Source organism: Centruroides sculpturatus, unplaced genomic scaffold, assembly GCF_000671375.1.
Source record: "Centruroides sculpturatus isolate CEXI.00-Female unplaced genomic scaffold, Cexi_2.0 scaffold188, whole genome shotgun sequence".
NCBI classification, from domain to species: Eukaryota; Metazoa; Arthropoda; class Arachnida; order Scorpiones; family Buthidae; genus Centruroides; species Centruroides sculpturatus.
The window spans coordinates 185,351-199,261 of NW_019384404.1; the positions used below are offsets into that span (position 1 = coordinate 185,351).

General features: G+C 25.1%; 1 protein-coding gene across 1 annotated transcript in view; it reads left to right on the forward strand.

Moving 5' to 3' along the window:
* Nucleotides 1–6,183: 6,183 nt before the first annotated feature.
* LOC111618750 (tensin-2-like) overlaps nt 6,184–13,911 on the forward strand; it is a 114,391-nt gene continuing 106,663 nt past the window's right edge. The window contains exons 1-2 of the mRNA XM_023360312.1: nt 6,184–6,231; nt 12,800–12,946. Coding sequence (XP_023216080.1) covers nt 6,229–6,231; nt 12,800–12,946 — 150 coding nt within the window. The 5' untranslated portion in view covers nt 6,184–6,228. The remainder of the gene's footprint in view (nt 6,232–12,799; nt 12,947–13,911) is intronic.

Below are 13,911 nucleotides of genomic sequence, written 5' to 3' on the forward strand. Positions count from 1 at the left end.
AATAGTGAAAAAATTATTACAAAAAAATTAAAATGTATAACTTTATTGATTAAAAATTACAATTGAAAATAAATTAAATTTAAAATGAAATATATAGATNTTTACCATAACATTAACATTACATTTAGATGCAACACACCTGTTCTTAATGCATTATTATCTGTATTGATCCCCTCTTTTGGCGATTCATCAGATATCAGTTCTTGTTGTCGAGCCATAGCCATATTAATAATGGACTCCCACTGGAAAGTTTTAGAGTTTATATTTATTAGAGTTTGAATCAAATAAAGATAAGATAAACAATAATTTTAATATATTTTTATGAAAATATATATTTATTTAACCTATAAGATTTCATATGATTAAACTTTTGACTATAATTAACATTTTGATGATTTATAAATTATGACTAATATTAAAATGGAAAAAAAAGGTTTATTTTAACATATAAAAATTTCTCAAATGCAAATATAAAGATTTGTATGATGATAAGTATAAAAAAAAAAAGGATTATATATATAATGATTTGAATGTATGAATTCTATTACAACAGACTTTTAAAAATTATTTTTATTTTTGTTCTGTATGAATGATGAAAATTTTTAGAACTAGGAATTGAGTAAACAGCAGTTTGATTAGGTAAATTTAAAAATGATAAGTTTTAATATTGCACCTAATACATTTAGTCTGTTCTTATCACAGTAAACTAAATCTACATCTATTAAATAAAAAGTAATGTCTTCAAAAAATTTATAAAGTCTGAAATTACATGAGGAAATACTGATTAATTTTTCTCAATAATTTATGTATTTACAAAATATTTTAAATTTAATATTCAAGTACATTTAATAAATATTTTTAGAAAACTTTCTTTTACTGTAGCTATTTCTTATATTATTTTTAATTAATTAATTAATTTTGATTTATAATATCTTTAATAAATTTTTTATAATGATACTTTTGCAAAAGTTGAATAAATGACAATTGTCAACTATAAATCTGTTTAATATTTAATTTGTGGTGTTTATTTTTAGTGCAATTCAAATGATAAACACAAATTTTTTTAAGTAAAAGATACTGATTACAGAAGTAATCCATTGAAATATAATTTTTAATATTCTTTTTAGTTATAAAAGTGTAGATCAGTTTGAAGCATCTTGATTTTATTTATTTATTTTTCTAAAAATTGTTTATTTCTAATAACTTGAAAATATAACATTAAGGAAATTGTTCGGTATAATATATTTTGATATTATTAAAATATTATTTTATAAAATAATTATAAATAAACCTTTACAAAATAATATTACTTTAAAAATTTTTTTAAATTAATCTTTTATTTGTAATTAATAATTATTAAAAAGCTACATATGAATTATTATATCTTTTTCTGTATTTATCCACTAACAATGTGGATAAATACATAAAAAATAATATTTCATATTTAGCCTTTTGATCATACCCATTATGGGTTCAGCCAAGTAGTGAGGGATGGGCTTAACATAACATACCTTGACTGCTACACTTATATATACTGTATATTGTTTTTATTATACCTGTACTGATTTGGATTAAACAAATGAAAAAATTTCAGAAAATAAATAGAAAAAATTTAATTTATACAAATTATAAAATATCTTATGATATAAAACTGCAAACTCTACAGTTTCTTTAGATTAATAATTGTAAAAACTAAAAGAACAAACAATGTTTCCTTAAAGAAAAAGTTGAGAATTTTTTTATAATATGGTAACTGTTACATTAGAGGCAAATTATCAAAAGAATATAATAGCTTATCAATTTTGTCAATATTTATTTAGAATAAGGAAAATTTAAAAAATTATTTTGATGCCATCAAAAGTATAAAAGAAACAAAGGAGAATGAACAATCTATAAAAAGGCAAAGAAAGTTACATCAAATAATTTTAATTGAAGCATGAGTGAAGAAAACAGCAGATAAGAATCTTAAGAGTTTTTGCTTGCTAATTAGGATAAAAAAAATACAATACAAAAAAAATTAAAGGCAAAATAACAATATAAGTTGCACTATATTATTTTACTGTTTTTCAATACATTAAAGTCTTATTACACAAAATATCATTTATGATTTGTAAAAACCCATTATGCTGACATTTTATTCTATTCAGAAATATAATTTGTTTATGTTGTTATATTAATTCATGTAACAATCATTTGATTATTATAAAAAAAAGCACAAATTCTTTATTAACATTTTTAGAGTTTGAATATGTTTTCCTAATATTTCTAAATCTTTTAAATAGTTTATTTCATTTATATGTATGTAATTTTAATAAACACTTGTCATATCTACATCTAAATGAAAATTCTGGATAATTTAATTTTTATAATAATAATATTAATTAAACTTTACTGTTTAGAGGTTATAACATTACCATCATCTGTTATAAGTCATATATGTATAGCATATATGCTAACTATTCATAGTGAAATTTAGAAAACAATGTCAATGTTCTGATAAAGGTTCTTGCAGTTTTTTGTATTTGCATAAAGAATAATCTGATATAATTTTTCACATAAAGTGACAAGAGTTCAGAAATAAACTTGTATATCATTTTATTGAAATAGCTTTCAAACTTTAACAGTACTCATTTTAAAAATACAATTATATAACACTATTTATAATTTTAAAATATGTATAAATTTGTATTGAATACACAAAAAATTTTTTAATTAAGTAATTTTTGTTCTTTTGTAATTTTAAAAATAAACTAAGGAAAAGAAACATTTTATTTTTATTTATTCTTCTTAATTTTTAACATTTTAAAATAAAATTCTAATTATAAATTTACTGATAAGAAATGGTTAGATTTTACTATATTTTATTAATTTATAATAGATTTATGATTAAGTATTGTATTTATTAGTATTTCTATCTATATTTCAGTTTATGGCATCTGATGTTGCCTTCCAATCTCTCTCTATCCATCACCATTCCTCTTTAATCCCTTTTTCACTACATGCTAACTTTACTCTGTTGTACCAAGTTTGTCTAGGTCTTCCTCTTTTTCCTTTTTTTGTGGATTGTATTCCATTGACATTTTCGGCAGTCTCTCGTCACTCATTCTTTTCACATGTCCAAACCAAATAAGTTGTTTCCTCTTTATTTCTTCCAAAACCGTCTCCTTCAATCTGTCTCCAAAAATCCCATTAGATCTTTGATTCTCTCATTAGTTATTCTTTCTCTTTTTGAGATTCTGCACAATCTTCTCAATGCATCCATTTCAGCCATTGTTACTTTTCTCTTCTCTTCCCCAGTCATTCTCCATGCCTCCACCCCGTATAACAGAATGCTTTTAACAATAGCATTACATATTCTTTTTTTCTTCATCTAGTTATTTCTTCATTTCACCATATTCCATTTAATCTTTTAACTGCTCTCTTACCTTGTGCTAATCTTGTATTAATTTCTAATGTATCTCTTCCATCTTGATGAATTTGTATTCCAAGACAATTGTAATGTTCATATCCCTCAATCTCTTCTCCTTCTTCCAGTTCCATGTCTGTTTTAGCTCCTCCTATGCATAAATATTTTGTTTTACTCATGTTTATATATAAACCTCCTTTAAAATATTCCTCTTTTATTTTTCTTGTCATGTATTNTTATATAAAAACATCCCTTACATAATTTACAAAATTTTGAAATTTTAAATAAAAGTAATGTTTTGCAACCTTTTAGAAGAACTTTCTCAATTTTTAGTCAATTTTAAATTCCTAACTGATTTATTAAATTATCTAAAAACTTTTATTTTATTTTATATTAAAGTATGCTTTCTTATGTACTTTTTATACAGAACCTATTCAAAATACCTTTCTATTAAGTATCTTTTATCAAAGAATCTTTGATTAGTGTACCCGTTAAGTACCTTTCATTAAAGTATCTTCTGTTAATTATCTAGTATTGAAGTACCTTATGTAGCATTAAGTATCTATCGTTAAAGTACGTTTTATTAATAAGCAGTACTTTAATAATAGGTAGTTATTAAATGCCTTTCATTAAAGCCCCTTTTTATAAAGAACCTATTATGCATCTTTTATTGAATACTTTACTAAAGAATCTTTCAATAATACCTGTTAAGTACCTGTTTTTTGTTCCTTTCTTTTTGTTAATTATCTTATATTGAAGTATCTTTCACGAAAGCCTCTTTTATAAAGAACCTATCAAAGTACTGTATCTTTCATTCTGTAATTACCTTTTGTAGAGAGCGTAGTATTAAGGTTTCTTGTGTTAAATATTTTTCACAGCTGCGGTTCTCAATTTTTTTTCCAGTCGCCTATCACTCGAGCCTTCTGTGTAATAGACTGGCCAACCACCTTACTCTTCTTTGTATAGTCTCGCCTACCATCCCAACCTTCTATGTATAGATTCGCGTACTCCTGAGCCTTCTATGTATAGACTCACCTACCACCTGACCCTTCTATGATTAGACTTGCCTACCACCTGAATATCCTGTGTATAGACTCGCGTACCACCAGTTGAGAACTGATGCTTTATAGAGTACGTTTCACATATTTTAATACAATTTTTCCAACCCAAAAGTGTTTAAACTTCAGAAAAATTTTACAATTTTAATTTTTAAAATTAGAAAACTTTTACACAATTCCTTCATGTAAAAATTAGAATATTTTTCAAAACAATTTTTTATTTTTGAAAAGAGAGAGGGGGAGAGGGAGAATATATTATTATTATTTTTTTAATCCTTTTATTTAGAAAAAAATTTGATTTAAATGACAAAAAAGCCAGCCTTTTTTTAGAATTAATAAAATATTTTTGGGTACATCTCACGTTCATTCATGCATTAAACAGTTTGATAGACTATTACCGAAGTGAATGACAATTTTTCCTTTATATATATATAAAATTTTCAATAGAGGATCCCTTGAGTGATCTAACTAACCGATAAAATCTATTTGATATTTCAGAATCAATCAAAAAGATAAGAGGATGAACGAAGAACGAAAAAAAAAAACTAAATACAGAAGTTATTTCTCAGATTTCAATTTCAGATGAGATCGATCAATGGAGAGAATACATTAAAAAAAATAATAATGATAAGTCAGAAATTATGATATAGATGAAATTTATCAGTAACAAATATGAAATTGTCCACAGAGATTGATTATAAGAATTTCCTTCTTTCAGGAATTGACATTGAAGAGTAATTACAGTGAAACCTGTGTAAAGCGGACTCGTGCTGTACCGAATATTTTTTTCCGTTTTGAGCAGGTTTCTTTTTAATGTAGAAAGTCGCTCCATTCCGATGAATTTTTTTCTTGTTTTATCCAGGTTCCGTTTTGGACAGATTTTACTGTGTTTTTTCTGGTTTAGCAGTTTCCGTTCCGTTTTGAACAGGTTTTTTTTAATGTAGAAAGTCCTTCCGTTTCGAATAATTTTTTTTCAGTTTGGGCAGGTTTCCGCTTTATTTAGGTTATGTTTTGGACAGGTTTTACTGTATATATTTTTGTTCTTATTATCATTTTTAAATACTTTTTCTTATTAGACGTGCATTGATTTTGTTTATTTACAATTTCTTCAGAAATTTTGTCCTGTTAATTATGTAAGATTTAGCTTTGTTATACAGAAAAATTTTCAGTTTTAACTATAGTAGATTGGAATTTTATTCTGTATTACACTTTCAAACTGTAGGGTGATGGTAATTAAAAAGTATGTGTTCAGAGCTCTCTGTAGAAAGAACTATTGGGGCAATATCTAGCAAATGTGGTGTACATATTTCCTTGAGTATGCAGTTTCGATTTCCGGGAGGAAATTTTTTACTTCAAAATTTAGCCGCTAGGGCGAAATTTGGCGCTGCAACCCATTAATGTGCATATTATGTAGGTTTTTCAAGTATAAACGGAGTCACAAAAGGTTTCTCACATTATTTCGAAAGGTGAACAGCTATGATGCGTATAATAACTTTGCTTAACTCTCTACATTCGTACGAAAACGTACATATTGAGACAGTGACGCCAAATTTCTTTCTAGCGGCTGAATTTTGAAGTAAACTTTTTCCAAAAATTTTCTCAATTGTTCTTTCTTGCTAGTGACAAGTTCTAAACTGTCAGTTTAGGGATGTAATTGGTATAGTAAGTTTATAATGGGATATTTTTACAGGGTACGAAGCGTAAGAAACCTGTTCTGTTAGTCATTTCTTTTTTTGTGGAATTAAAACATGCAGCCCGGATGGAATGGTAAGTAAATTTTATTCCATTTTAATGACAGAACGATGTAAATCTCAATTTGCATCCGTCCAATTAATTAACTCTTTGGGAAAAGGACGAGATTTACAAAACAAGGATGTACTTATCGGAAATGAAATGCTTTGATATGACATTATCTGCATTTATGTGGCTTTAAATTTGCTTAAACATCTGTCATAAAATAATCTAAGTGAGATAAGTAACTTCGATTAAGCATCATCTATGACAATACAATAAACATTAATTATCTTTAAATCGCTTATAAACTTTAAATAAATCAATTATCGTTCATAATAATAATAAACAGAGCTTATTTAGGTTATAAATTTAATAAATTTTCTATATTTTTATTCATTTTTTTCTTTATCTCGAATTTATTGTTAAAAATAAAGTAGACTTTCAACTTCTTATGTAAATTTTCAAATTTACTTTTTGTTCTAGGTAATAAGTAAATTTTATAAAACGAAATTAATATTATAAAAATTTAATTTTATATTTTATNACATTTTTTTCTTTGAAACTTTTTTAATTTAAATATTTCGTATTAGCTTTTGTCTCTTGATCAGCAGATGTGTTGTTGTGATATATAATGTAAAGCACTGAATTTCCGCAGACATTACCACAAGGCAAATTAGATAAGAGAGTAATTAGTCGTAATGACTTAATATGTCAATCACTATTGTGTTGATTCAACAGGAATATAGTTTCGGGCAATTTAAATTTTGAAATTTTATATTTTTATTTATTTTTTCTTAATTATATAAAAAAATTTAAGAAATTACATATTTAATTTATTAATAGTTGCTTCGAGTGTTGTTTATATTGTAATTTTCGAATTTTGGATGGAATTAATTGCATTTTTTTAAAGCTAAAAATTTATTCATTTGTTGTAAATTTATAAATTTTCACATTAAATTTCTTTAATTTTTTAGTTTCTCCGTAAATTTGAATGAAATGAATGTAAAAATTTAATGCATTTTTTAATTATTGAAGTTGAATTTCTAATCGGTTTCATTTCTAGAATTAAATTTTAATTTATTTCAATTCTGGAATTAATTTAATCAATTTCTGTTCTGGAATTAAATTAATCAATTTCAGTTGTAGTAGTTTATAGTTTTCTGTCAATTTCTATTAAATTTGCATTTTAAAAAAGTTTAATTATAATAGAAAATGAAATAAATTACATTTTCTTAACGCAAAAATATGTTGGCTACTGTACATAAATTTTACAATTTTATTTCCTTTAATTTTATTACATCTTTGGCATTGGTAGAAGAAATGCCATCCATATATTTTAAATAAACAAATTGGCCGTCAGAATTATCGAACTGCATTTATTATATACGTATATAAATTTATTTATGACTTTTTTAATGTCATTTTTTAAACTTTAACCAAAGAAATATCGAAGTAAAGAAGGGGAAAGAAGAAATTGTATTTTTGACTTTAAAAATTAATATGTTTCTATGGAAAAAAAAAGCGAATTATTCTTGTTATTTTAGTATTTTAACATGTTAAAGTTATTATTTTTTTGGATTATTAAGAGTGCATGTTCGGTTGTTAAGTGTAAAAGTGGGTTCGATTTTCGAGTCTGCTGACTAGAATCGCGAATGGGAGGGTAAGCTTCACTGCACGACTGCCTTGATTCACAGTAAAGGCTATTCTGTACTTCACCAAGGGGGTCGAGTATTGAAGAAGTTTTTGGCAAGTGACAGATGGTTCATTTGTTCTCTGCTGTTGTTTCATTTCTCACACTGACGGCTGTTGGTCTAACGATCTCATGTAAGAAGTCTTTCATTCACACACTCTTTTTTCTTCGGTTATCTAATCTTTTTGTTTGTTTTTCTTATTGGAAAATGTCATAATGTCAAAATAAATATTTACACCAATGCAATTCTTTATAAAGTTATTAATTATTTAATTAATAGTGTGCCTTCTTTTAATTTTATATACGTAATCTATTGATTTTAAATTTTCTAAGCTTCTTATCTTGTAAAATTTTATCGATGGAGCATATCTTTCTTCAGTTATTCAATTTTTAAATTTTTCTAACTAAACTCCAATAAATCTTTTGTAATTAAGGATTGTTCCGTAGAATCCTTAAGATATTTTGTCAATACTGTCGTAGCGTTTTGTCAATACAATTGCCAATACATTATTTGGAGGGTTACGACCGGATAATAACCCAATTTACATTAGAAAACTGTTATTTAATAAACAAATTTTAAGCCAGAAAGGTCGTTAATGTATGAAAAAATAAAGTTTTCACATTAAAATAATTGTTGCAGCATACATTTCGCTTCGAGTTCTAAATGTTTCGCAGCCATTAACGTTAAAATCAATACGTAATTATTAATTAAAATACGAAAAAACGAAGCATTTTATTAGGATTTATAAAGTAAATCTGACGCAGAACAAAACCAGAAATCTTATCAGTAAAAATGGAACAAATATCTTTGATGATAAACCGAATTCTCTTCAATCTATATCTGAAGTAGAAACGCAATTTATGTCATCCTAAAGCGGATAAAAACCAAACGTGTTTGGCATTGATAAAAAAACGAATAAAATAAAATTAATCCTCTACTAACTTCTTTCACAATTTAACAAAAAAAGTGCATATATCTACTGAATTTTCTTACATTTCTCTTCGAAAATTCAGTAGATATGCTAGAAGAAATTCTATTAAACTTCTACTGAATTTTGAAAAAGAAAAAAATATATATATAAGAAAACTTAATAAATATCAGTATCTACTAAAATTTCTTCAGAGGAATTTTAATAGATTTTTTTTCGTGCATATTGAATAAATTGAATTTTGATTTACTTGAAGAAAATTATAAGAAAATTCACTAATATTTTAATTTAATTTTCTTAGGAAAATACGGAAAATTTGTGCATATCTACAGAATTTTCTTATATTTTTCTTCGAAAATTCAGTAGATGTGCGCGAATTTTCTGACGTTTTAAAGAAAATTACATTTAAAAATCTCAGTAAATGTTAGTAAATTTTCTTCTAATTTTTCTTCAGTAGAATTTTAATATCAATAGAATTTTTCCTGCATATTGAATTGTGAATTAGTTGAAGAAAATTATAAGAAAATTCACTGATTTTTTAAAATATAATTTTATTTGAAAATTCAGAAAATTGGGGCATATCTACTGGATTTTCTTACATTTTTTNACTGAATTTTCTTACATTTCTCTTCGAAAATTCAGTAGATATGCTAGAAGAAATTCTATTAAACTTCTACTGAATTTTGAAAAAGAAAAAAATATATATATAAGAAAAGTTAATAAATATCAGTATCTACTAAAATTTCTTCAGAGGAATTTTAATAGATTTTTTTTCGTGCATATTGAATAAATTGAATTTTGATTTACTTGAAGAAAATTATAAGAAAATTCACTAATATTTTAATTTAATTTTCTTAGGAAAATACGGAAAATTTGTGCATATCTACAGAATTTTCTTATATTTTTCTTCGAAAATTCAGTAGATGTGCGCGAATTTTCTGACGTTTTAAAGAAAATTACATTTAAAAATCTCAGTAAATGTTAGTAAATTTTCTTCTAATTTTTCTTCAGTAGAATTTTAATATCAATAGAATTTTTCCTGCATATTGAATTGTGAATTAGTTGAAGAAAATTATAAGAAAATTCACTGATTTTTTAAAATATAATTTTATTTGAAAATTCAGAAAATTGGGGCATATCTACTGGATTTTCTTACATTTTTTTCTTTGAAACTTTTTTAATTTAAATATTTCGTATTAGCTTTTGTCTCTTGATCAGCAGATGTGTTGTTGTGATATATAATGTAAAGCACTGAATTTCCGCAGACATTACCACAAGGCAAATTAGATAAGAGAGTAATTAGTCGTAATGACTTAATATGTCAATCACTATTGTGTTGATTCAACAGGAATATAGTTTCGGGCAATTTAAATTTTGAAATTTTATATTTTTATTTATTTTTTCTTAATTATATAAAAAAATTTAAGAAATTACATATTTAATTTATTAATAGTTGCTTCGAGTGTTGTTTATATTGTAATTTTCGAATTTTGGATGGAATTAATTGCATTTTTTTAAAGCTAAAAATTTATTCATTTGTTGTAAATTTATAAATTTTCACATTAAATTTCTTTAATTTTTTAGTTTCTCCGTAAATTTGAATGAAATGAATGTAAAAATTTAATGCATTTTTTAATTATTGAAGTTGAATTTCTAATCGGTTTCATTTCTAGAATTAAATTTTAATTTATTTCAATTCTGGAATTAATTTAATCAATTCCAATTCTATTAATATTTACAATTTTCTATCAATTTCTACCAAAAGTTGCATTTTTAAAAAAATATAATTTATTCCATTTTTCATAATAATTATATTATTTAAATACAAAATTGCGTTGGATTGCTGTAAATAAAGGAATTTTAATGTTTTATTTCTCAAATTTTTGTTAAGTTTTACGATAAATTTAACGAATTCTTCATAAAAATATACTGATTTTTACTGTTAATATTGGACTTTTAATTTATTTGAATTGTAAAATTTAACTTTAAACTTCAAAAATTTTGGAGTAAAAATAATTTAAATCGAAGTAAATTCAGTTAAATAAACCGAATTTGGATTTTTTCCGTTCTGTTAATCTCTTAAATTTTGCATTAAAAAAATTTAATTACAGTGGAAATGACAGAAATTGCACTTTTGTCATTTTCATAAATTGCATTTTTTTGTTATTTTCTAGATAAAGTTTAACATTTTATTTTTAAAATTTGCGATTAGTTTTAATGAAATTTATGTATATATATTTAAATTTCTTCTAAAATTTGAATAAATAAATAAATATTTAAATGTTTTAAAAGAAACTTTAATCGAGTGCAATTCTAAATTATTTTCTGCCAACTTTTGTTAATTCTGCATTTTAAAAAAATTCAATTACAGTGAAAATGAAAAATTGCATTTTCGTCATTTTCATAAATTACATTTATTTTATTTTGTTTATTTTTTTATTATTTTTGTATTTTCTAGAAAAAGTCTCTTTTTAACGTCTCATTTCTTTAATATTTCAAAAATTTCCAATCAATTTTAGTGAAATTTATGTAATTGTGTTTTTAAATATCTTTAAAACAAATTTTAATCCACTTTAATTTTTTCTACAATTAAATTTTAATCAGTTTCATTTCTAGAATTAATTTTAATCAATTGTAGATGATTGTTTCTGTCAATTTCTACGAAATTTCCATTAAGAAAAATTCAATTATTCAAATGAAAATGACATAAATTTATTACAAATCTAAATCTAATTAAAATAAAGTAAACATAATTTCAATTTCGTTGAACACAATTAAAGCAGACAATTTAAATTTCATTACACGAATGTTAATTTTCAATTACAATTAAAGGGAAAATATACCAATTTTAAATAGGGGAATTGTTTCGAATGTAAATTTTCTAATTTTATTGCGGTTTAAAATTTCCTATCAAAATATAATTTTCCATTGTATTTGTATAAATGTTTATTCTATTTTTTTGTCTAATTGAAATTTAAAAAAAAAGTAAATAAATATGCAAATTTGAAATTAAATTTAATTAAATTTTCTTATTTAAACGGAAAGAGATCAATGTTTAAAATAGTTTTAACTTAAATAAAAGTATTGATTTTTTTAAATGTAAAATAAAGAAGTGTCACGAAAGTTTACGATGTTAATGTAAAATTAAAATAGATGAAAATTTAAAAAGAAATTTAATAAAATTACTTAAAATTCATTTTTCTTTTATAAGTTAAGTTCGTAACAAAGTTTGAGATTTCTATTAAGCTTATCACATGTAGAATTTATAGTGTAATCAATCGTTGTTCAATACAATGACTAACCAATGTTTCTATTACAGTAAATCCATAGACTCAATTAGACTTAGGACCCGAAAATATCATATTATCATCCATTGGGAACTAGTGAACAAAATTACAAACGCGTGACTTAATGTGTCTCACGCTACGTTGATCCCGTATCACGTGACCAATGGAGTATGATACGTAATCGTGTATGACTCAATGACATGTGTTCAGGTGATGACAACAGCGCATTTTAACGAAAGCAGATAAGATAATTAATGCACTCGAAGAAGAGATTCATGAAGTTATACACTTTCTATAACTTAAAAATAGAATGATTCACCATTATCAATTTAATTTTTTTTATTTAAAGATTATGCTTTAATACTATCTTTACTAAAGTGGGAGGATATTTTTTTCCTCCTAGTGGCCCCAATAATAACTGGTTGGGGTTTCAAATAGGGGGTACCCTTGTCCATCCGGGGTTGGTACCAGTACCGTGTGCCACACCTACCCTCGTCACCTTACACGTCGGTTACCATAGCAACTGCTTAGGGAACATTGAGTAAAAATATAACTCCGACGAGTTGATGAGTCAGTCAATATGGGGATGTAGGACTGGCATCTAACCTTAACGGATATTGTAGTTAGTTGTCTTTGTTTATGTACTCTTGCGGTGTATTGTATTGTTATTAATTATCTGTTATTCATTTTGATAGAGTGTCTACATGGCTCATGCTCTCCGACGTATATCGTATGCCACGTGTGATCCGCAGCATTGTCAGTTTTCCGTTTTGGCACGAGAACCCAAAGGTCATTTCAGTTTACAATACTGTCACTCATTTCTCACTGATACCCCGCAAGAGGTATGTATAATTTATACATATTTTATATAAATATAATCCATTATTTAATAAAATTTTTGATTTGAAATCTGCTGAAACTTTCTTTAGTTTAATTTTCTTTCATTTTCATAGTAATTGATGGCTGCGTTTTTATAAAAATACAATTTTAATCTATTACATTTTGTATAATTAAATCGCATATTAATCTATTTCGATAAAATTTATTTTTTTCCTAAATTTTAGTGAAATTGACAGTTTTAAATTAAAATTTATAAAAGAAAAAAAAGAAAAATGTAATTTTTAAACAAAAATTTACATTGATCTATTAATAACACACGAGGATAAAAAAATATTTTAACGATTAAATTATTTTTAGAAACCACAAACATGGCTTGACATAACCATTATTATGAATAATTTAATACATCTTAGACAAGTACTAATTTATAATGAGGCATGATTAATCGCAAATTCGTCCCAATTTCGATTGGAAATTTATGTATCAAATATTTATCACGTCACGGGCGAACACTTGATGCATAATACGGACCAATTCACTTAAAAAATTTATAAAGTGATACTCGATACGTCACGAATGATATAGACGATGCATCATGCACTCAACATGTCTTCTTGGCATCGTTTTTCATCCCCGTAATCATATCGTAACTGGGAAAAGTTATTCACGATGTCATGTGTCATCATGGGTGATAAAAGGGTTAATTATAGACACTAAACTTTCCTATCAACTCCCTCTCTTCTGAAAACAGATAAAGTAATGGAATCCAGCTGTTTGATTCGAGGGAAAATGGCGAATAAAATGTAATAATAATTTTTCTACATCGGCATGCCAACCACATTATACGTTGGTACCGAAAATGAGTTGTGCCCTAATGCTAATGCTGTAGTAGAGAGAATAGTTTGCAGTCTTATCTTTCAAAAACAGGAGTATGTGAGTTATGGTCTTTGCGGGAAATTGGGTCGGA